The sequence below is a fragment of the Rhinolophus sinicus genome, linkage group LG10, assembly GCF_036562045.2.
Source record: "Rhinolophus sinicus isolate RSC01 linkage group LG10, ASM3656204v1, whole genome shotgun sequence".
Lineage (NCBI taxonomy): Eukaryota > Metazoa > Chordata > Mammalia > Chiroptera > Rhinolophidae > Rhinolophus > Rhinolophus sinicus.
Genome location: NC_133759.1, coordinates 29,864,765 through 29,889,447, shown reverse-complemented (window position 1 = coordinate 29,889,447; position 24,683 = coordinate 29,864,765). Strand labels below are relative to the sequence as shown.

The following is a 24,683-nucleotide window of genomic DNA, read 5'->3' as shown; positions in this document are numbered from 1 at the left end:
ATGAGAACAAGTACAAATGTGAAATCATAAAGTCTCTCTCCATCATGTTTTACTTATTCAATAAAAGAAAGAATGGCACACAGCAAGGGCCACGAGTACAAATCTTAGTCACGTGAGACTAGCTTCCGAATAAAATAAAGATGCAGCCTTCAAAAAGATTTTGCTAATGTTTTTAGTCCACATTGCTGGGGATCTTTATATAGTGTGCAGCCTTTGTATTAATTAAATAAAGTGTTAAAAGGGAGGCATGTCTTTAAAAGTATGTTCAAGGGATTTTGCGTCACCAGTTCCAGCAGTTTTTTCCAGATTATTAGGATGAATAGCAACAGGGATATTGCCGTTCATGTTAATACCAATAGACATAAAGCGTCTGGGAACACTTTTGGTCATGGAGACTATCTAAATGAAAATAAGACTTTTTCAATAGAACATGTAACTTCTTTCCCTTCTTCACTGACTTTTATATTTAGACAGTGGCCAATGTTTGGTGATTCCATTTCGCACAGACGGGCATTTGATTTTGAAGCATGCTCCCATGTTTCAGCTGCAGTTGTGTGCTCCTTTCCCCCTCCCCCCCAGGGATTAGGCATGGTGGATTTTCTGCCACCAGGTGACTCTTGGGGATGCATTTAAAGCTTATATGCATCTAGTTTTGTTCATGAGTCTGACAGATGCCAGTTAAGCTGTTGTAAATGAAATAATCTAGCTCTTGGCTGTGTTTTTACAGATTATCATATTGAAGGAAAATAATGAATGTTTATAAAATAAACATTTCTTTTTTTGTGAACCTAAAGAAAAATAAGAGAGAGTATTAATGTAAGGGAGAGTCCTCTGATGATACTTATTACTTGTCTTTGTAATAAGATATTTAAAATGGAATGTGTGATAAACAGAAGATTCCGGTTCTGCTGACGAGCTCCCTGCCTTCCCTGCCCTCTCCCACCCATCCCAAACCAACTTTTTTAACAACAAAAAGCTCCTGAACTTTTACTAACCTTCATTCTAGAAACCAATTTTAAGTGACTTCAAGTCAGAGTCTTCATTTATTCTGCAAATATTTACTGAATCTGACAGTGTGTTGGGCCCTGTGCTTGATCTAGGGAGTTGGTAGAGGTGTGAATTCTACCCAGTACTTGATCTCAGGAGGCCTGTGTGGTCTGTGTGATGAAAAGGACATGTGCATGAGTGTTTATAATTACATTCCTATGTGCTAAGTATGACAAAGGCAGAAACATTTTATGGGAAGAGTTGAGAGGGTGGAAAGAAGAGGGAAGACCTTGGCATGGGGTGGGGGGTAGGATTTGAGCAGGGCCTGGAAGGGTGGGTGAGAGGTTGCTGGCAGGACTGAGAGAGTGTGGCATGCCGAGGGACCTTGGCAGGGTTGGGGGAGGTAGGCAAGTGTCAGGTGCCTTTGAGGACCAGCAAGTTGTTCAGTCTGGCTGGGAAACCACTAGCCCAGGGATCCAGGAGGAGTTTAAGTTGGTATGAGTTACAAAGGCCTTTTAGCATTTTGGGTTTTGTTTGTTGTTGTTGTTTTTTTGTTGTTTGTTTGTTTGTAGTTGAGTTTTAGAGAGCCCCTGAAGGTTTTTGGGAGTAACTCAGTAAGGTTGGAACATTAGGAGTATTTATCTAATGTTGGCTGCTTTGAGAGACAAGGAGGAAAAGGCAGCAGTTCGAGTGAAAAGAAATTCTTGGCTCGGGAGGGTGGTGGGTGCACAGGGGAGGAAAAGACGAGCTGAATTCATGGAACTTGGCCGTGTTAGGGACATGATGCCTGGAAGAGACAAAGACTGCGTGTGTGTGCGCGTGCGCGGCCAACTGAAAATGCATTTGACTTTATTGAGTCCAAGATGGGTCTGGAATTGAAATCCTGGTGATGGAAAGCAGCTGATTTTATGGGGCTCTCTGAGGGCAGGAGTTGCTTTCTCCGTCTCTGCCTCTCCAGTGCCTGGCACCAGGCTCAAGCAATGTTTGTGAAAGAATATGGTGGTTCTAGTCATGCACATAAGGGAGGGACAAGACTCTCTGGTGGCTCAGGGCCAAGTAGGCCTGGGTTTGAGTCCTGACTCAGCCATTCCTGAGTCACCTCGAGCGAGTTACTGAACCTTTCTATTTCCTCATCTGCAGGATGGAGGATAATAACACTGTCTCTTTATTCATATTAGCTGAATGAATTAACGCACATGAAACATTTAACCCAGCATTTGGTATACACCCGAGATAAATGCTCCTCAGACATTGGCTGTTGTTACTCTGGGGTTTAGTAGCTTCGGGAATGCTCGACGCCTCAGCCGAGAGAGGGAGTAGGAGTGAGACAGTTTAGAAAAAGCTCCCATTGAGGAAGTGGGAGGAGAAATGGTAAAGGAGAAGGCCCAGGCTCAGAGGGGCAGGAGGGGACCTGAAGAGTTCGATGTCAGCTCTTCCAGGCAAGGAAAATGCTTTAGGATGGAAAAGAATTCAGAGAGACCAGGGAGGGTGAGAACTGAGACTTGCCATTGAATTTGTTCAGGAAGCCACCCCAGCAACCTTGGAAGGAGAAGTTGTAGGAAAGCAGAAGCCAGGTTGCCTATGGTTACGGAGAACACCAAGGAAAAAGGGAAGATTCTGTTGGAAAAGGAAGTATCAGGAGAGGCAGGTACAGCTTTTAAATTTGTTCTGGCAAAATAATTGCTAGGATGTGGTACGAGGCCACCAGACTTTACAGGTTCTTACTGTCATGCAGGAGAAGCCCCCCGGGGGTGTGCAGTGCGCAGTCTGCCATGTTCTGCCTGGCAGCACTCGTGTGATGGCATACGCAATTATAAATGAATGAAATGTAATACATAATGTAATAACAAGTAAATATTATTATAAACTTACTATAATGAATGCAACAACATACATTATAACTGACGGTTAATGAGTGTGCACTTACTATAGGCCAGCGGTGTTTTATGTTCTTTGCTTCTATTATCTCATTTAATCCTTTCCCAACAACTCTGTGAGGTATGGGCCTTGTTATTCACATTTAAAGCTAAGTGGGGGCTAGTAACGTGCCCGGAGTCACTCCGCTGGTAAGTAAGTGGTGGAGCCAGGGTTAAATAGGCAATCTAGCTGTAGAGCCCATGCTGTTAACAGCCATACTATGCTGCTTTCCTTTTTATTTTGCTGAAAGTTTAGGATGAGCAAATGGCATTGGATATCATGATGAAACAGAAGGTCTAGAGGGAAAAACTGAACCTAAAGGAAAGGGCTGATAGGAGCCATGAAACGGTTTCCGGGAGGGCAGGCAGGACTAGGATCACAAGTGCAGGGGGACGGTCAGTAGGGAAAATCACCCCACCTCTCTCAGGGAGAGGAGCTAGAGAAGACTGGCAAATTACAGAGAAAGAGAGGCAAGGGATTTTACAGGAGCAAGAGAAAGGTAGAAAATTTGAAGAGATATTTTGAAGTGGTGAGGGAGACTGTCATCCACGTTGAGAATTTTTCTGTGGATTATTAAGCAGTGTCTCCCTCTGATAGAACGATTGGACCTAGTCCTATTGGAGACAAGGCGCTGAGTGAGCCAGCATTAGGGTAGGGGGTTCCTTGACCTTGAACAGATTTCTCAGGCACCCTTTGGTGGAGCCGTGATAGTAACACCATCCGAGGAGAGTGACTATATTTTGGTTTCTTGCTACTGATGTGATTTGCTGCTGGAAGTGGCATTGAACAGCAATAGGATGTTGAAGAAAGACTCATACTGTCTTTTTTTCACCTGCTGTGAAGATGTCCCAGGTTTAGGGAGGAAGAGAAACCCAAAGGCGGAAGAAACAAAGAATGAGGTAGAGGCATTTTGAGTTTGAGGGTTGCCGAGGCATGGATGGCACTTAACCGAAGAGTGCCAAACTCAGACCTCTTTAGGATTTTCTAGAAACCAGATACGTCATTTAGAATAGTGCTTCTCAAACTACTGGTGGTGAAGGGCTGTTGCTTTAAGGTTGTGGACTGTTTATATTTTGTAAAATATAATAAAAATGGATTAGAAAAAATAAGTTAAAACAACAAAGACATAAGAAGTACAAACCCAATTTGTTTTCTATTTTTAGAGTCAACAGATATATAATTTACTCTGCATTTGTGAAAATAAGGTTTCTAAGTGCTTACTTTTAATTTCTGAAATTTCTTGTCATGGACTTCTTGCAGGTTCAGAACAAATGCAGGCTCGTAGCTCACAGTGGGTCTCCGTGTGCGTCCATAGTACAGACAGAATTTAGAAGCCAGGCAGGCTCTAGTTCCCTGAACTCTTCCCACCAGAGTACTCAGCCTGGTACGGGGCACATGCTACACACTCTACAAATAAATGCTTGTTAAATAGTCCCCTTCAGAGATGGTTTTTGTATGCAGAATAAAATTCAATCAGTATTTAACAAGTCTCTCACAAACAAGATAATTAAAATTTGTTCACCTGGTGGTAGGCAGAATTTTAAAGCAAAGTGTGCTTTATCTTGTTTTGCAATTTTCAAAAACCACATCTTCAGAAACCCTGAGCTACCAGAAAGCCGCCGTTTGTTCCTTGTGTTGTGTACACACTAACCTTAGCCACAGTTCCTCTTTTGACTCAAGGTCGTGTCTGCAGCAAAGGTGTGTGGAGCTGCCAATGAGTCCCCCTCCGTGAAGAGGCTCCGCCTGCTCGTTGCTGATAAAGATTTTTCTTTTAAAGCTGGCCAGTGGTAAGTGGCTTTTCTGTTTCCTGTGTTGTGTGTGTTTAAGAAGGTGCTATCAGAGGGCTCATTTTTTCCTTCTGGAAAGGACTTCCGTTGCCAGCAATTTCTCCTGAGGAATGAGTATTCTAGACCATCTCCATTCGGGGTGAGCCTTTTTTTGGCATGGAGAATATGATTTTTTTCCTAGCCTCGGAGCTTACCTTGATTTTGCACCCATGGCCCTCTAAGTCATATGTGAAAATTGCTGGCTTGAGTTTTCAGATTGAAACAAAGCAGCTAGTTCTGGTCTATGGTTCCAACAACTCTGATAATTCTGCTCTGCAGGGACGGTTGCTAATAGAGTGCCCTGCAATAATCTACTCTGCTAGAATAGGTGTTGCTGGGGATTGATTCGTTTTTAAAAATTAGTCTTTAGGTCAAGTACAGAGTAAAGAGCAGTCTGAGAAGAATAGCCAGTTATGTCCCAGAGCTGGCCACCCTCTCGACTGAATTCCTGCATCATTCATCCCATGTCTGGGTGGGGTTTATTATTAGTGCTGACTTTATTGTCAGGAGCCGCCCCCGCGCCCCTCTCTCCCCCTCTCTCCCCCGCCTCCCGTCAGTCCCAGTCCACACCACACTGAGGAGTCTGCCCCATTCAGCTCTGGGGACCAGTCAGTATCCTGACAGGGAAACAGCCCCGCTGTCCCCCCTCCCCGCCAGTTCCTGTGAGTGGCCTCACTGAGCTGCAATTCAAGGTGAATTGTAAATAACTTGTATTTCTTTAGGAAAGGTGTGTTTGGGTGTATGTTTCCTTTATTTAAATAAAGCATTCATTTCTAAATGAATTTCTGGCATGTCAATCCTGGTAGCATTTTTTAGGAGTCACTTGACTAATTTTGGCAGTCCATCTGGAAATGTGGTTTTGTTAGAAGGAGGATGTGTGATAATAGCAAGTGTGATAATAGCAAGAGTTAGCAGTCTTGTGTTAATAGTTTGCCTTTGAATTTAGAACTAGAAAACAAGATGCTGATTGCAATAATTTGCGTTTGTGAAGCAATTTACTGCAATCTTTGCACATGTTCAGTGATACATATTAAATGCATTTGGGCTGTTTTGGCGGGGGGTGGGCAACGTTTCTACCCTTCAGAAATAGTTTAGCAGTTATTACATTGAAAAGTGGAAACTTTCATTGTAATGATCTGTCTTTCCATATTTCCCTTCTGTGGAAGTGTTTGTGTCATGTGCACAGCGTTGCTTTGTGCCGTCAGCTCTGAATTGGGCCCAGACTCTGACACCAGTCCCCAGTCTTTTGATGAGAAAAGGCCTGTGCATTGGTTTCTAATGCTGCTGTCACCGTGTGCCTGCAGGTGTATTAACACTTGCAGATCTGTAGTCACCGATGAGAAAAATGTCATCATTCTGTAGTGATACATCCAGAAATAGGGTCGGTCCCATTGTGATCCTCAAGGTAATACTATCAAGGTTGGTGGCATGTAGCCCATATCAGTGAGCGAACTTAGTCAGGTCACTGAGGCCAGGACCGGTGTTAGTATGTGCTTGACAGACACCTGCCTCACAGCGCAGATGTGGGGGTGGTCATCTGGCAGGTAAGTGAGGACTCCTCCTCAGCAGCCATTCCTGGCGCTGGGGCCTCCCTTTTTAGAAGATCAGTCCCTTAGCGTGGACTTCCTGCACGGCGGTAGGTACCGACTCCCTCTGCACATTTGACTCCGTGGTACAGAATGGCCATCTGCTTAGGGTGGGGTGTCTGCTCCTTCAGCGCTGTGGCTGCATGGCTTGCAGTCTAGGCTCTTAGCTCCTCAGCTCGGTAGTAACCTCCATGTGGCACTTGGGAGTCGAGGACAAGGGTTAGGGAGTGTGGATGTGGCTGCCATGCCGTTTGTGTCAGTAGGATTCTCAGATTTATCGCTACTTAGCGATAAAGGAGAGGATTGCTGTTGAGCTTAGCTTTGGGGCGGGAGACTGGGCCACGGTGATCCCCTATCACTGGATTCCTGACCGGTGGGCTGCTCTGATACATGCCAAACTGAGGGGGTGATTCCAGACCCGCCTCAGAGCTCTGGGGTTTTGGGCACAGATCCCAAGTGGACACCTCAGCGTAGACCCGAGATTGGTCTCCAGGGCTCGTCCTGGGCACTGTGTCCTTCCTGGGCCCTCCCAGAGAGGGCGGACTGGTTTCTGTGCTAGGAACCCAGTCCCAAGAACTCAAGTCATCGAATGCAGAGAGAAAAGCCAAAAGGAGAAACGGCCTCTGAACCCCTTCTTACGTGAGCAGGGCCAAACCTTTAGGGCTTCCCTCGCCAGTGGGTCCATCCCTCAGTACCTACCTCCTTGGTGAGTCTTGCCCTTCACTTCTTCAGAATTCCTCTTTCCTGAGGGTGGAAAGATTGGCCCGCTCAGGGCTGGCATGTGCCACCAACAGTCCTCGTGTGGTGTGTGTGTGCTCGGGGCTGCCACAGTCCCTTCTCTGGTGCTCAGTGCAGTGGGCTGGGTCCACCCCCCGGGGAGGCTGTCCCACAGTGTCACACGCCTAGTGCTCTGGGGACTGCCCAGCTCACATGTCCGCTTTTCTGCGTGCTAGCTCTGTGTCATGGGCAGTTTCTATCTTTCTCTGGGCTTCGGTTTCCAGGTATTTAAAGAAGGAATAGTAATATTCCTGTATCTTGGGATATGGTAGCACTTAGTGCAATGCCTAATATTTAACTTTATTAGTTTGTTTCTTGTTATAGCCAATGTTCCACTCAGTCATTTAGATCATTTGTGTTGGTGAGGCCCAGGGGACAGATTCCAATTCTTAGTTCCTGGGCCCGTTCTCCTGCAGTGACGCTGGGTTGGAAGAGCAGCAGGCCCAGTAGGTGTGGGTGTACATGCGTCTCCAGTGACCGGATGCCTCTCGTGCCGTGGGCAGCTCTGTCTGACTCCACGGGGTCTGCGCACAGGACACCACCCGAGGGGAAGCAAGCGCAGCGCGGTTCTGGAAAGAGAAAGGTGTATGTCTGGCTTCAGACAAAATAACGTATGTTTTTATGCTTGAAAGTGACAGGGCTGTACTAGAAGAAGGAGAACACCAAGAGGAAACCCATTAGAGGAGCAGAATTAGAGAAAAAAGACTACCCCACCCTCCAGCATCTCCGCTGTTATAGACAGTATACACCCTACACAGCCGTGTCCGGCAGCCTGACTCATGTGACCACACACAGAAGTGCTGCAGTTGTCGGTGTCGTTGTCCAGACTGTCCTCCATTGCTCGTCTCGTGAGCGCTACGTGTCTTTTACGACTCCTGTGAAATCTTGCTCAATTCCTCTACCTCTGGTAGAATTGACGACTTCTTCCTCAGCTCTCCTCCTCACCCCCAACTGACTCCCCACAAGCAGTTGTTGTTTTTTAAATAAAACAGTGGCTTTAATATTTTCCGATAAAATCAGGATCACATATGTTGGAACCAAGAAATCTCTGCTAAGTACAGATACTTCCAGACAGATCTCAAATGACGAGCATTTTTTTTTCTCTCTGCCAAGCAGATTTTGACATAGCCCATTTAATTGTATTTATTTGTTAATTTCCCTCCCATTCGGGTGAGTTTATTGAGGGCAGGAACCAAGACATAACTTGCATCTTTACTTCTAACATGAACCACAGTGCCTGGACATTGTAGGCAGGTGCCACCTGTAGTGTTTGCACAGGGGATGTGTGAGGGGCTCCGACTACTACAGTTGAGGACTGAAGAACTTTGGGATCTCATTATAAAGCATCGCTCTTTGGCCACGGTTTTCGTGCCTGCTTTGTGCTGGGCACTGGGGCTGCGTCTGTGGGCAGGACAGCGCTGCCTGGTGTGTCCCAGTTAGACATGGCTATGTGTGCCTCACTCCAGAATTAGGCTTTTTCTCAGTTCTGCATATACTCATGCATCTGGGGCTGCAGTAGGTGCCTTAATTTTTGGCTCCAAGACTGCTCATCCCACAAAGGTCATTTTTAAAGTGGTGTGTGTGTGTGTGTGTGTGTAAAATAATTCTTCCTTGGACACATGTTTTATCAAACATGTATTGTGCATATTTTCTTAAATCCATTCACATGCGGTTTCTATGTCATTTGAATTCTTCTGTCGCATTTAATGAGGGGACTCCTTTTTCCCAAAGGTACCTTTCCAGATTTTCTATAGGATTCCGTTTTGCTCACCTGAGAATGGTCTTCATCAACATCAAGCAGCAGAGGGCGCTGTAGTGCAGGAGATGAAGCAACAAGAGTAGTTCGTTGACTATTATTTTTTTACCATGTAAGCTGTGGAGATGCTGTTATACCTCCTCACTGAAAGCATATAGGAACTATGTTAATAAATGTTAACTATAGTCTTTTAAAATTTGTATCTTGTCTGAAATGAAAGGGAAATTAAGGTATTCGTGGGAAACAGTCACATGAATATAGGTGAAAGTAGGCTAGGGAACTTTTCTGGAGCATTTCCAGTCCAGAACTGGTTTTTATAAGACTATAAAAAGTAAACAGATATTTAAGGTCATAGATAGAAAGAAAGCATCTTTTGAGGTCATAGATGAAATCAGTAGAGAATATTTTCATGTAAGCCTGCAAGTATGAAAACAACTGTGGGAAAATGATACTTTTGCTCTTTGATGGCAGAGAAACATGTCGATTGGATGTTTGATTTTCCTAGACATGGAGATGAGGATTTTTTTGTGGTCCCGGATTCTAATAAATTTTTCTTTCCTTGGTATGTGACTACGTTTGTTGCACTTCCTAGAATCCCCAACAAAAGGGTTTCTGTGGTACAGAACTATTGAAGGCTTGAAACTTGAAAGAATTCTAGACTACAGGAGTGTGGTTAGAAGAAAAGCAAGAAAAATAAGACTTTTGGAACTTAGAAGGCCATATCGGCCTATTTAGTTTGTCAAATGCCAGTGAAAGAGTTTTTGTTGCCTTTTTATTCACCTCTTGAAACTGTTTTATTGAGATATACTTTACATATTATAAAATTCATCCAGGTAACGCATAAAATCCATCCACTTAAAGTGGTTTTTAGTAGTCACAGAATTGTACAATCATGAGCACAATCAACTTTAGAACATTCTCTCGTCCCAAGAAGAAACCCTATACTAATTATTATTTATTCCTCATCCTCACCCCCTTAGACAACCACTGTTCTCTTTCTGTATTTATGGATTTGCCTATTCTGGACATTTCTTATCAATAGAATTATACAATATATGGTCTTTTCTGTGACTGGCTTCTTTCACTTAACATAATTTCAGTGTTCATCTATGTTGTAGCACGTAGCAGTACTTCATTGTATGGATACACACATTTTGTTTATCCATTTATCAGTTGATGAACATTTAGATGGTTTTCACTTTTAGGCTATTATCAATAATACTACTATGAAAATTCGTGTATATATTTTTGAATGGACATATATTTTCCTTTCTCTTGGGTATATACTTAGGAGTAGAGTTGTTGGTCATATGGTAACTCTGTTTAACATTTTCAGGCACTACCAAAGTGTTCCAGAATGGCTGCTCCATTTTACCGTCCTGCTGCAATGTATAAGGGTTCCAATTTCTCCGGATGCTTATGAACACTTGTCATTGTGTTTTTGATTAGCCACCCATCCCAGTGCTTGTGAAATGATAGCTCATTTTGATTTTGATTTCCATTTCCCTAATAACTTATGATGTTGAACATCTTTTCATGTGTTTATTGGCCATTTATGTATCTTCTTTGGAGAAATAGTTATACAAATCCTTTTCCCGTTTTTTAAATTTGTCTTTTCATTACTGAGTTGTAAGAGTTTTTTATATATTCTGCATGCAAGTCCCTTATCAGATATATGTTTTGCAAATATTTACTCCCATTCCGCCAGTTGGTTGTCTTTTAACTTTCCTGATGATATCATTTGTAGCACAGTGTTTTTCATTGATGCAGTCTAGTTTCTGTATTTTTTCTTTGACCTTTGTGTTTTGGTATCTAAGTAACCCTTGCCATGAAGAGTTAGTCCTGTGTAAGTTTTCTAAGAGTTTATAATTTTAGCATTTACATTTACATCTTTGATCCATTTTGAGTTAATTTTTGTATATGGTGTGAGGTAAGGGTCAAATTTCATTCTTTTTACATGTGGATATTCAGTTGTCCTAGCACCATTTATTGAAAAGACTAATCTTTTGCCATTGAATTGTGTTGGTACCCTTGTTGGAAATCAACTGACCATAAATTTAAGTATTTATTTTTGGGCTCTCAGTTCTTTTTCATTGATCTATATGCCTGTTCTTATGCAAGTATCACAATGTCTTCATTACTGTAGCTTTATAGTAAATTTTGAAACCAGAAAGTGTACGTTCTCCAGATTTCTTCTTTTTCAGGATTGTTTTGATGATTCCGGGTCCCTTGAATTTCCATATTAATTTTATGATCAACTTGACAATTTCTGCAAAGAAACCAGCTGGGTTTTGATAAGTATTGCATTGAATTTGGAGATCAATTTTGCGAGTATTGCTATTTTAACAATATGAAGTCTTTCAATCCATGATCATGAGATGTCTTTCCATTTATTTAGGTCTTTGATTTTTTTTCAACAATGTTTTGTGGTTTTCATTGTGCAAGTATTATGCTTCTTTTGTTAAATTGATTCTCAGTTATGTTATTCTTTTTATGGTATTACAAATAGGATTATTTTTCTTAATTTCACATTTAGATTGCTAGTGTATAGAAATACAATAGATTTTTGTTATTGCTCTTGTATCCTGCAGCCTTATTTTACTTGTTAATTAGTTCTAGTGTCTTTATAGTAGATTCCTTAGGATTTTCTGTATACAATGTCATGTCATCTGTAACTTCTTTCTCTCCAATCTGGATGCCTTTTATTTCATTTTCTTGTTTAATTGCCTTGGTTAGAATCTCTAGAATAATGCTGAGCAGAAGTGGTGGGAGTGGACATCCTTGTCTTATTTCTATTCCCAGAGGAGGAACTTTCAGCCTTTCATCATTAAATATGATTCTGTAGATTTCTTTATCAAGTCTAGGAAGTTCCCATTTATTCCTAGCTTGTTGAATATTTTTATTATGTAAGGGTGTTGGATTTTATCAAGTGCCTTTTCTGCATCTGTTGAGATGATTATGTGGTTTTGTCCTTTATTTTATTAAGTGGTGTATTTCATTGAGTGATTTTCAGGTATTAAACTGGCGTTGTATTCTTGGGATTTTTGCATCTGTATTCACAAGGGATATTGATCTATAGTTTCTTTCCTTGTGATATCATTCTTTGGTTTTGGAATCAGGGTAATAGTAATACTGGCCTCATAGAATGAGTTTCGAAGTGTTGTTTTCTGTTTTTTTTTAGAAGATAAAATTGTGAAAAGTTAATATTAATTCTTCTTTAAATGTTTGGTAGAATTCAAGAGTGATGCCACCTGAACCTGCTGTCCTTTTCTTTGTGGGAAGTTGTAAAATTACTAATTCAATCTATTTGCTTGTTACAGGTCTGTTCAGATTTTTTGTTTCTCCTTGAGTCCATTGGGTAGTTTTTTTCTTTCTGGGAATGTGTCCATTTCATTTAAGTTATCTAATTTTTTGTCAAACAGTCGTTCATAGAATTCCTTTACAATCTTTTATTTTTGTAAGGTTGGTGATGATGTCCCGTCTTTCATTCCTGATTTTAGTAATTTTCTGTTTTCTCTTTTTTTTTGAAATCAGTCTAGTTAAAAGTTTGTCGGTTTTGTTTGCCTTGTTGCCTACTTTTAAAATTGTTTCAACAGTAATAATTTATTTGCCTTCCTTTTAGGGTCGATTTCTTTATCCCAGGAGTCTCTGTGGTTGGTGGGTTCTCAATATGCTCTAGCCCCAGACTGCTAGAACAAGAGAGAATGATAGAATTGGCAGTGAAATATACGAACCACCCTCCTGCTCTCTGGATTCACAATCAGGTGAGCAAACCTCTATTTAAACTTGCAGATTAGGGCATCTCTGCCGCCCACAAAATTTCTGTTAGCTCTCTTAATCTATCTAAGAAACCTAGGCTTGAGTGAAAAGGGTAAATGCTCACAGAGAGCTCCCTTACATCCAGAATTCAGACTCCAAAAGGTCAAAGAAGCAGAATCTTTTTGGTGCATTAAGGATGACTCAAAGATACTTTGGAATCTGGAAATATCGTCTGGGTCACCAAGCAGTATTCAGTTGAATACTGCTTTAGGAGTAAAACATTTTATTTATATGTAAGTTTTTGAAAATTGGTTCTTTGTATGTCTTGTAAATGGTAAATCTACAAAATCAGATTATTTTGTCCTAACCATCCTAATGAAGGGAATTAAACTACCATTCTATCATTATTTGGATGGGAAACGGTCTCTGATTACATACTGCTCAAGCCCAGAGCTGAGCACTACTAAATCTGAGGTGTCCTTGCCTCTCCATTTCAGTCTCTAGAGATCTCTGCACATGGGATTCTGAGAGGGAATCCACATTTGCTGCTAATAACTCATGCCTCCTCCGGGGACTCAAACACAGTCCTACATAATAAGCTGCCTGCTCATTCCCTACTAGAACTCTGATAACAAAGAATGAGCTGAGAGCACATCAGTTATTTGTCTACTTAGTTTTTGACCTTTGTCAGTTTTGTTTTACTGCCATCCCTTTCACTTCTAGCGTGCGCCTATCCCATCCCAGGCATTTTCTTATCCCCTTTACCGAAAAGGAATGTATCAGTAAAAACACTGTAGATAGATACACTGATTTTAAAATTTATGTGGAATGGCAAAGGAACTTGAATAGGTAAAACACTTTTGAAAAGTAAGGCTAAAGTGGGAGGAATCACATTTCTCAAATTTAAGATTAAAATAAAATGACAATAATCAAAACAGCGTGGTATTGGTGAAGGGATCGACACACAGATCAATGGAACGGAAAAGAGTTCAGAAATAGACTGACACACATATGGCTATTTGATATTTGACAAAGGTGCTTAAGAAATTCAATGGAGAAAGGCTAACCTTTTCAACAAATAGTATTGGAACAATTGTCTATCCATATGCAAAAAAAAAAATAAACCCATAAAACAAAAAACCTTGACCTATGTCTCATACTTTATATTCAAGATTAACTCAAAATAGGTTGTAGATCTAAGTATAAAACATGAAACTATAAAAGTTTGAGAAGAAAACATAAGAAATATTCTGAACTTGAGGGTGGGCAAAGAGTTCTTAGACACGACACCAAAAGCAAGATGCATAATCAAAATTTAAAAAATTTTTTCTGCAAAAGACACTATTAACAGAATTTAAGAAAACAAGCTACAGACTAGGAGAAAGTATTTGCAAATTAGAGAGCCAACAAAGGACTGTATCCAGAATATATAAAGAACTCCCAAAAATCAGCAAAAAAGAAAACAAATATAATTTTAAAATGGCCAGAGAATTGAATAGATACGTCACTAAAAAGCATGTAAGGATGGCAAATAAGCAATGAAAAGATGTTTAACATCTTTTATCATTAACTGTTAGGAAAATGTGGAGTAAAACTATATATAATGGGATATATACAGACCTGTTAGAATGACTAAAATTAAAAATATTGACACTACCAAGTGCTAACAAGATTGTGGAGCCACTGGAACTCTGTTAATATAATGCTTATGTTGCCAACAGGAATGCAAGGTGCTCAAGCCAGTCTGTAAAACATTTTGGCAATTTCCTATAAAATTAAATATACACTTACCATGAGACCCAGCAATTCCACTCCTGGGTATTTATGCTAGAGAAATGAAAGCTCTTTTCGTATTAAAACCTGTGCATGAATGTTTACAGCAATTCCATTTACAGTTATCAAAAAGTGAAACACCCCAGATGCCCCTCGAGAAGTGAATGGATAAACAAACTGTGGTATAGTCATATAGTGTATTGTTACTCAGCAGTAAACACAGATGAACTATTATTTATTGATGGCACACAGCAACTTGGGTGAATCTCAGGCATTATGTTGAGTGGAAGAAGCCAGTCTCAAAGGCTATGTACTGTATAATCCCTTTTATGTCACATTCTGGAAGACAAAGATACAGTGATGGAAAACAGATCTGTGGTTGACAGGGTTAGGGTTGGGGAAGGGTGTGAGCCTAAAGGGATAGCACAAGGGGCTTTTCTGGGGTGAGGGAACTGTTTTATATCTTGATTCTGGTGGTAGTTACACAGACGTATGTATGTGTAAAATTCATGGACCTGTACACCAACAAAAGTTTTCCTGGAATATAATGGAAAAAATAAAGGATTTTTAAATCTATGGGGGCATAAAAAATATATGTTCTTATGGTTTACATATCAAGTTGTGTCTGTTCAGAATAACCCCTGGCTGCTTGCCTTAGCATTTCCATTGTAAATGTATCCTGTCACATTTTTATCCTCCAACCTTCTGAGTTCTTCCTTTGGTGTGGCCTTAGCTGCATCATTCCTTTTTAGATTCTCTTTGGATTTTCCACCCATTACTGTCTCGAGGCTACATCCTGAGTCTCTAAAATATGCCGCGGGTATGGGACAAGCAAGGTGGCCTGCACTCACTGTTAAAAGGAGCTTAGCCATTCCGTCTCCTAGTGCTATGCGCCCCCTCCCGTTGTCAGTCTCCCACGTGACCTGACCTGGTCCTGGTCCATAGCTCCCTGCTCGGTTTCATGCCTCATTGGCATTTCAATGAAGGAACTTATTCTTGGAGGCTGTAGAAAATCTCCAAGTGGCATCGCTTGAATGCACATCCTAATTGTAGTGCCTGCTCCACTCTGCCCAGTGGGAGTTGCAAACAGCCTTTATGAAGTCAGATTTTTCTTGGAACCATTCTCAGGTGGCTGTATTCCTCCCGAGGATTTGTCTTATTAAGCTATTAGAGTGGACAATAGAGGCACATGAGTGTCTGGGTGGCAGCAGGCTGCTCTGTTGGGACACGGGATAAAATGCCATAATGTCTTCCTTTATTTCATCTGCTTTGGCTCAAGCTCCTGGCAGGGTAAAGGGTTCTAGACAGCTGTTGTGTGCCTGCTCCAGTTGCTGTGGAGAAGTAGTGTATTTCAGAAGTAGAAAATCTATACCCAAATTAGATACATTGCTATGTGATTGAAGGTAATATCCTTTTACTCACTTCCATATTGTACTGTACAGTACTTTGAGTTTTATCATTCGTGCTACCCTGGCAGTTTTTATTGATCAACAAAAGACAAAGATGGCTTTTGATTCTTTCCAGATGCTGCAAATTAGAAGATAGATCTACTGAAGATTATTTTGTCATTAAGGAGACGACAGGCTTCTTGAGTATTATCTTTCCCTGGGGCATGTTTTCTTGCCAACCTTAAGGTTGAAAACACTGTGGTTTTTAAAAACAATAACCTAAAGGCATTTTTGTTGTCATTACTAAGCATGCCGAAGAAGACCATTGGAGAAAATTATTTCTTTTTCAGTTCTTTGTCTCTTACTGTTAGATTCTTAGCGCTAAAGAGAGAAGTGTACAGGCAAGCAAGAGAGGGGGAGGCAGGGCATAAAGAGATTAAATCCATTGTCATCGTTAGGCAGAGCCTCTCGTATCATAAATTCTATTTTCAAGACTTGAAAGGAGGGAGCATTTTAAAGCACTTCGGTAGCCAGTGTAGTGATTCTTAGATTTTAGTTATTACTAACAGAATGCTCCCTTGATGCTAATTTCTTTTGTCAAAAATGAAAACCCACTTAGTATTTCATGTAAAAATCTCCTACATATTTAGAATAGTTAAGTTCAGATGTATTTTCCCCCTCAGAGAAAGGATTTCCATTCATTTAACAGTTCTTTACCAAAAAAGACCTGTTTTGTGAATTCAAATAATTTTTTTTCTTAGATTTTTCTCTAAGATTAACTCTTCTTTAAGTTATAGAGCCTCAAATTAAATTCATGTCTAAAAGGACTGACTGCCTATCTGCCATGCAAGGTGCCAGGGTGTGAATGCTAAAGGTTCAGTCTTCAAAGAGCATATGGTACGTTCATACGTCTTAGGAATGAGTTCATTTAGTTGATTTATGTCAGGAATGTGTAATGAAACAGGCCTATGCTCTTAATATAAATTTCTTGATTTCCAGATTCTGTTTTTTAGTGACAGAGAAGAAGGAGGCAGGCACCCCCAGCACTTTTTCTACCGGACAGCTGCACTGACCAAAATACCCTATTCTGTGGAGCTGGATGCCAAAAGGGAGTTTTCCCCCTCAGTGTGTCAAGTGATGCCCACCACAGCCCTGTGGGGTGAGCTGGACAGCTGCTGAGACCCATTTTCCAGATATGGCAGCAGAGGCTCAGAGAAATGAAGGGACTTGTTGGATATCATAGAGGATGTGATTAAAATTCAGTCTTCTGACTCCTAGATCAGTACATTTTTCTCCAAACTAGGTATTCTCAACCTTGTTAGATCCAGTGGCCTTTCTCTAGAACTATCTTGAAATGAAATTCAAAGTTAATGTAATCAACACATAAATTTTTAGAGGTAACGTGATTCTTTAAGTGTACTACAAAAGAGAAATAAAAGGATAAAGGAAAATGATTCACAAAGTCTATGTATTTCTTATAAATGCGTGGACATATCTACATGAGAAGGTAGAATGAAGTAGTCAGATGGCTGTTCCTCAGGGTAGCGTTGCCATGACACACTGTGCACAGATGCAGGTGGTGAAAGCTGTTGTGTGGTGACACAAGGCTCACATGCACATGTTCCCAGTGAGGACATGGTTTTCCAGAACAGTGAACATGCTTGGTAAAGTTCTGAGCACAACCAAGTACAAACTACACGGTGGTTACATTCTGGAAAATTCAGACTACATTAGATCCATGCAAAAAACACTTTTGAATTTTTTTTGTAAAATGAGTTAGAATCTAGTCTCAGATCATTAAAAACCAGTTCTCACCTACGTGTATGTCCTATGGGTCATTGAGAACTCTGTGCATTGCAGATAATGATGTGCTGTTAAACCAACTCTCTGAGTAAACACTGCCCTGATTTGCAGCATTTGCTGATTGCTGTGCTGTAAATACCCCCATAATGGCTGTATGTGGTACTCACCCCGCAGTGTATGCGGTACTCACCCCCCAGTGTATGTGGTACTCACCTCCCAGTGTGTGTGGTACTCACCTCCCAGTGTATGTGGGACTCACCCACCAGTGTATATGGTACTCACCCCGCAGTGTATGCGATACTCACCCCCTAGTGTATGTGGTACTCACCTCCCAGTGTGTGTGGTACTCACCCCGCAGTGTGTGCAGTACTCACCTCCCAGTGTGTGTGGTACTCACCCCCCAGTGTGTGTGGTACTCACCTCCCAGTGTGTGTGGTACTCACCCCCCAGTGTGTGTGGTACTCACCCCCCCAGTGTGTGTGGTACTCACCTCCCAGTGTATGTGGGACTCACCCACCAGTGTATATGGTACTCACCCCCTAGTGTATGTGGTACTCACCTCCCAGTGTGTGCGGTACTCACCCCCCAGTGTGTGCGGTACTCACCTCCCAGTGTATATGGTACTCACCCCCCAGTGTATGCGGTACTCACCTCCCAGTGTATATGGTCAGTGTATGCGGTACTCACCTCCCAGTGTATGCGGTACTCACCCCCCAGTGTGTGTGGTACTCACCTCCCAGTGTATATGGTACTCACCCCCCAGTGTGTGTGGTACTCACCTCCCAGTGTATATGGTACTCACCCCCCAGTGTATGTGGGACTCACCTCCCAGTGTATGTGGGACTCACTCCCCAGTGTGTGTGGTACTCACCTCCTAGTGTATGTGGTACTCACCTCCTAGTGTATGTGGTACTCAGCCCTACTGTATATGGTACTCCCTCGTGTGAAGCCTCAGGCTTCCTATTCTTGCTGCAGGGAGACATGAAAAGTACTGAACGGTGCTGCAGTACTTCTCTCAGTCTGTGGAGCAGCTCTGGCTATGCCCTGCTGGCAACCAGGAGGAAACCCCTGGTACCCACATTTCTCAGCCCTGATAAGTCCAGGGCAGCCACAGCTAGTGACACTTACCCTGTCTTGCCTCTCCTAGCTCCATAGCTTTGATCAGAACAGGAGCGCCACTCCGAAATGGAAACTCATACTTCAGAGCTGTCTCCTGAGCCCAGTGCCTCTCCACAACTCAGTTCCTTATCTAAGAAGTTAACAAATGATAAAATTACTCAAGTGAGTCTCCTCAGTAGTGGAGCAGCTGCGCAGTATGGAGCACAGAAGAGCAGAGTAGCAAATAACCTATATAATGGATGAGTGGGATCAATTCACAGGGCCCTGGGAAACTTGAAAGCAAGCTGCAAACATGGTCCTAAATACTGATACAAATGCAGTAGGTAGATGCAGTCAGTTTTAGTTAAGAAGAACATTTGGTTTAAGACCTGTGCTACAAAAGAATAAAGGTTCTTTTCTTTCCTGCCTTAGTGTACACTTGACTCTGAAGTGGCTGTGAGAGTGGGTGGAGAGTTCTTCTTTGACCCTCAGCCTGCAGATGCCTCTAGAAACCTCGTGTTGATTGCAGGAGGAGTCGGAATTAACCCTCTGCTTTCCATCCTGCGGCACTCGGCAGATCTCCTCAGAGAACGGGCAAACAAAGGAAGTGGATATGATACAGGAACAATAAAACTATTCTACAGTGCAAAAAATACCAGCGAACTCCTGTTTAAGGTATAGATATGTGTGTTTCGTAGGTTGCTGTGGGCAGACTTGTGTCATGATATTAATTGTCCACAGAACTTTCCTCTCTCAGTTCTGTCTTCTCTGTAACAGTTCAAACAAAAGGCCCGACAAGGCTTAGCCATGTTCGAATGAGAATTAACACAACTTAACCAGGACAGTCAAAATAGCTAGTATTGAGGAGGCTCCCAGTGACATGATCGGATAGGGCAGGGCTTGTGGGCCTCAGTCTGGAAGTGGATGAACAGAAAAGTCACCATGGCCATGAGACTCGGTCAAGAGTCAAGCAACTTACAAGTGGGCTCAAGTGTTAACAGGAGTAGGTGAGACGTACTTAGTTTGGACCCAGCTGGGTAAATGAAACCCCCATCAGTTGCATCTGTTGAAACTAAGCTTTCATTCTGGATTGCTTTGCAGCTGCAAGGATGAACAAAAGAACAGAAACAGTTAAAAGACACAACTGTGGTCAGTGAAACTGCTGCTTAATTGCTAAGGCTTAAGAAAAAGGAAAAAGGAAAAAACTCCTGGAAACTTAGTAATATGCTTGTTAGCATGTTCACATTTCAATTAAAGCCAAAGAGCCCTGTGTACTCCGAATGCTCCAGCCGGCTTGGCTGCAAACAATGTCTGCCTAAGTAGAGAGCAAGAGTGGCCGACGTGTGCAGAATGGGAGGCGAGGTTCGACGTCAGTGGTTGTACACATCTGTTTTGATTTTTTAAAATTGTAGTGTGACCAAATATGTTTGACATTCCAGAAAAATATCCTCGATTTAGTAAATGAATTTCCTGAGAAGATTGCATGCAGTTTGCATGTTACAAAACAGACTACACAAATCAGTGCAGCACTCAAGCCATACATCACAGGTAAGTCCCCCCAAAATACTTCGACTATCTCTATGGAGTTACGTGGTAGACATACCAGTTGGTTGAATGTAGATGCTTTATTTTTGGGACTTGCAGGCTGGGAATGTCACTACCTGGGCAATTGAGAGGTGATTCATGGTGGAAAAGAGATTTAGTTGGATTTATTTACTACGTGCAGGTTTCCTATGACCCAAATTAAAAATTTATTTTCCACATTTTTTTAGGGGACCTTTGTATCATCACTGCAATATGCATATAAAGAATTTATATTCCAGCTTTGACTGAATCAATGCCATTTGCCATTAATGGTGGTTTAAATTACTTGTAGTTTCCCCTGCCTGGTAGGGTTTTTCACAAAACAGTTTCTTGACTTTGCTGAAGGCTGTTTTGAATCTCTACCAAAGATCAGTAAACTCTCTGGCCCTGTCTGCAGAAGGCATTGTGATTCATTTCCTACTTTACTTGCCATAAGTTTAGGAATCCTGGAGATGCCCTCGCTGGGGTCTGGCCTGGATGCCAACAGGAGCCATCGCGTGGATGACTCAAGACGAGAGTCACTAACCTTGAGTCACTGAAACAAAAACACTGTTGCTGAGTTGTAGGTAGTCCTTCCTCATTTCAATACAAACACGTCTGCTCTAATTTGGTGTTTATTCTGTTTCTTGATAGAAGGAAGAATAATGGAGCAGGAGATAAGAGATCATATTTCAAAAGAGACTTTGTTCTATATCTGTGGCCCACCTCCAATGACAGATTTTTTCTCCAAGCAACTGGAAAACAGCCATGTTCCCAAAGAACACATTTGCTTTGAGAAGTGGTGGTAGTGAGCAGGCAAAGGTCGAAGAGAGAAGGCTCTGAGAGCCACTTAGGACAGCCACAGGTATTATGCTATATGACTTGTGGCTGGGTGAATTTACCTCTACTCAGCCTTATTTTTTAAGGCTGTGAACTAAGTGACCTACTGGAGAATAACAGAAAAACCAGCTGACAGACTTAAATGATAAACTTTTTGCAAAGACTCCATTGATTAAAACTATTTTTTACTATATTGACTTTCTTTTATTAATAGCTGATTATCTCATGATGTACTTGAATTGGTCAGTATAGATTTTCTTTCCCCTGAGGGAATAAAAAAAGGTATAAACTTACATTTAATCATATGAAAAGGTGGTTTTGTGTGTGAAATGCAGGCTGTCTTTAAATTATTTGACAGCAGCCTACTATCTTATGTTCAATAAACTTATAATTTAAACACATTCTTAGTGATGTTACTTTGGAAATTCTTTCTACTTAATTGTCTTAGTTGACCGCACCCTGGCCTGCAGCCTTGCTTCTTCAGACCATCAGAGTCGGGTTTGGAAAGAGAAAATTGTTAGGAAAACTGCTTTAGGGAATTGAATGACCAGCATATTTGCTTAGTGTTAATGAATATCCTCAGTATGTATCCTGACTAATTGTTAGTTCCTTCTCAAATGAAACCCTTTGTGCGTTCTTTCTTGGCTGCGTGCCATTACACTACATGTAGGAGGTGGCTTCTTGGTGGGGACAAAGGCACTGGTGGCTGCCGTCTTTCACATTGAATCTGCCTTCCGCCGCCGTGCTCACTGGCTGTGGAAATGTGCTTAAGGTTGATTAGGGGTGGTATAGAGCTGTTTCCAAATCATCGCTCTGCCTTTTATTTCATTCCTTCACCAGGGTCGTTCCTGGCAGCAGCAGCAGCTCAACACATACTTGTCGAATGACTGAGAGAAAGCAAGACAGTTGAACTCCTTGCTAAGCCTGGGTGGGGAGGCATTCCCCAGGGTGGGGAGAGAGAGAGGTGGAGCTTCAGCCCAAGGCTGCCCTGGTAAGGCCAGGCCGTTCATACTGTGACAGTCTCCGGCCTAAGGCTTCCATGCTTAGAGGACACTGAGGACACAGGAAGTCTGGGAAGAGGGCAGATCAGTGCTGGAGACCCAGGAGCTCCAATAGAGAAGACGCTGTTCTGGAGAGAAGACAGTTTGCCCCTCTCCTGTCTCTGGCTGCAGGCCTCACAGGGACTTCAGGGCCTATACATGGCTTTGATTTACGGACCTGGCTGGCATCACCATTCCAGCCTCTACTCTGTTTTGAATTTTGTCAAGTTTTAAGCAGAGATCACTTGTCAACTATTTTGATCCCAAATATGAATTCAGCAGGAGGAAAGAGGGGCCATTGACCTGATGGGAGTATCCAAGTCCATCCAAGGCAGTGATCATCTGTATTTCAGAGATGAGGGGAATGTGAGAAGCCCTGGCTGCTATAAGACTCCCCAGGTGGCCCCAAAGTGTCCAGGCTGAGGGCTGGGCTTTAGGACCGAGTACCAAGAGCATAGGAGCACAGCACGATGAGCTTAGGTATGTGAGAGAGCAAAGGGCTCTTCTGATGACAGGCAAAGGCAGCTGGCCGGAGGAACCGCAAAGGGATGGAGAAAGTGGCCACCGCAGGCCTTTCTGTGTTGGTACTGGAGATGCAGGACGAGCGTCTTCAGGGTAGCCTGTGAGGGGTGCTGCCCACTGCCTCCATCCAACCAACACCACGGCCCGTGGTCCTGCGGTTACAGAGCAAGGGCCTCCTGTCCTGGAGATGCCCGCTCTGCAGCCACCCTCCCAGTGACTCACTCACCTTCTGTAAACTGCTGAGATGGGCCAGGTCGTGACCTTTGCCTGGATTCTGGTTCCTTCCAGCTCTCATTTCTGGTGCTGAGTGCTGACGAGTATTTCTGGTCTGCTGGCCAAGAACGTCCTGTTGCCCTTGCTTGCCAGGCCCGTCAGGATCTCTTTGGTACTCACACTGAGCTAACTCCAGTCAGGGTGCCTTGGGATTGAGAATGGAGGCTGGAGAGAGCTCTTGAACCAGGCTGCCTGGGTTCAAATCCCAGCTATGCCACTTATTAAGGAAATGACCTTGAGCAAGTCACTTAACTGTTTTATGCCTCAGTTTGTGATTACACACACGTGTGTGCACGCTGGCCCCTGCATATACAGGTAACACTCCCAACCTTGTAGCGTTGTTAATTTCATCCTCAGAGGATGAAATGAGATAACAGAAATAAAATGCTTGCAGAACACTACAGTTGTGTGTGTTACTAATTTGCTATTCCTTGTCCTGTTCAGAAAGGATTGCAAGAGGTTAGTTCACTAACCTATAACCTTCATGTGGGTAGGGCCCTGTCTTGTTCAGCACTGTATTTGGCACATAACAGGTACTTGATAAACATTTCTTATGTGGGTGAAAGGGCCTGCCCAGAGCTGATGAGGTATATTAAAGGAATTCTTAAGGATTCTTCTGAGTCTGTGGGTTTATGAAATGATGTTTCTTCTTGTGACATTAGACCCTTCCACAATCTACTCAAGAGATAGGTTAAGCTGATGTATGAATCTTTCCCAAATTGTAAGTGTCAGTATGAATACCAGCGCTCACCACAAAATGGGTCAAATACCTGGTCTTTTCCAAAGAGTCCACCATCAAAGGAGCTTTCTATGGGGGACAGCACTTACTTTCAACCAACAGGATGTCTGCAGGTGGACGTCATGCTCTGAGAGAAGGATGTCCCCTGAGACCCCGGTTTTAGTTAGTAGCGTCTACTTAAGAAAAAAAAAAAAAGAAAGAAATCTTAGGAAAGTTTTCAGAGATACCAAAGAAGACAGTAAAATGAACTCCTGTGCATCCATTATCCAACATCAGTGATTATCACCATTCTGCTATTTTTGTCTTTGTTGTGTTGTCGCCTGGTGTATTTTGAAGCAAATCCTAGAAATTATATCCTGTCACCTGTAAATTCTTCAGTATGTATCTCCTCACAGATACATCCAGGGCCATAATCATACTCAACACAAGTAACAGCAATTCCTTAATATCTAAGACCAATCTGTGTAGTTTCCCCCATTGTTTTGAAGTCTGCACATTGCATCAGTTGATGTGTCTTTCAAGTTTCTTTTAAACTGAGGCACCCTCCCCCCACCACACAGACACTTTTTACCCCCCTTATTCATTTGTTGAAATTGGGCCAGTTGTCCTATATAATGTCCCATCTCACTATTTCTCTGAGAACAGAAAACATCTTTGAGTTTCATTTAAAATAAAATGAAATTACAGCTCTTGGGTTAAATTATCAGATTTTTGAATTGGCTTACTGTATCCTCAAAAGTGTCATTTAACATGATCCTTTACCTGTATTTCATGTAAACTGGTGATTAGATCTAGAGCTTATTTAGATTCAGATTCAAGTGTTTTTTTTTTTGAAAGACTACATTATAAGGGGTGGTGTTTACTTCCTATTTCACACATGAGGAGGTACGTAATGTCTGATTGTCTCACTCTTAGTGTTATTAAGATTGACCAATGGGTTCAGCCTTTGTCAGCCTGATCCATCCAATAAAGTCCTCTATCAACCTTTCACCTAATTATCTTAGTAGCTGTTGATCATAGCATATACCTACTATTC

General features: G+C 42.1%; 1 protein-coding gene across 8 annotated transcripts in view; it reads left to right on the top strand.

Moving 5' to 3' along the window:
- Window positions 1–21,474, top strand: part of OXNAD1 (oxidoreductase NAD binding domain containing 1) — a 35,440-nt gene extending 13,966 nt beyond the window's left edge. For 5 of the 8 annotated variants that reach the window (XM_074312806.1, XM_074312809.1, XM_074312810.1 and 2 more), the window contains 6 exons: window positions 4,585–4,691; window positions 12,472–12,613; window positions 16,769–16,928; window positions 19,200–19,345; window positions 20,110–20,218; window positions 20,888–21,474. In XM_074312806.1, coding sequence (XP_074168907.1) covers window positions 4,585–4,691; window positions 12,472–12,613; window positions 16,769–16,928; window positions 19,200–19,345; window positions 20,110–20,218; window positions 20,888–21,042 — 819 coding nt within the window. In that variant the 3' untranslated portion in view covers window positions 21,043–21,474. Of the gene's footprint in view, window positions 1–4,584; window positions 4,692–12,471; window positions 12,614–16,768; window positions 16,929–19,102; window positions 19,346–20,109; window positions 20,219–20,887 lie in introns of all 8 variants that reach the window. The other 3 variants (XM_019726000.2, XM_074312805.1, XM_019726001.2) reach the window with 1 other exon arrangement.
- Window positions 21,475–24,683: the final 3,209 nt, after the last annotated feature.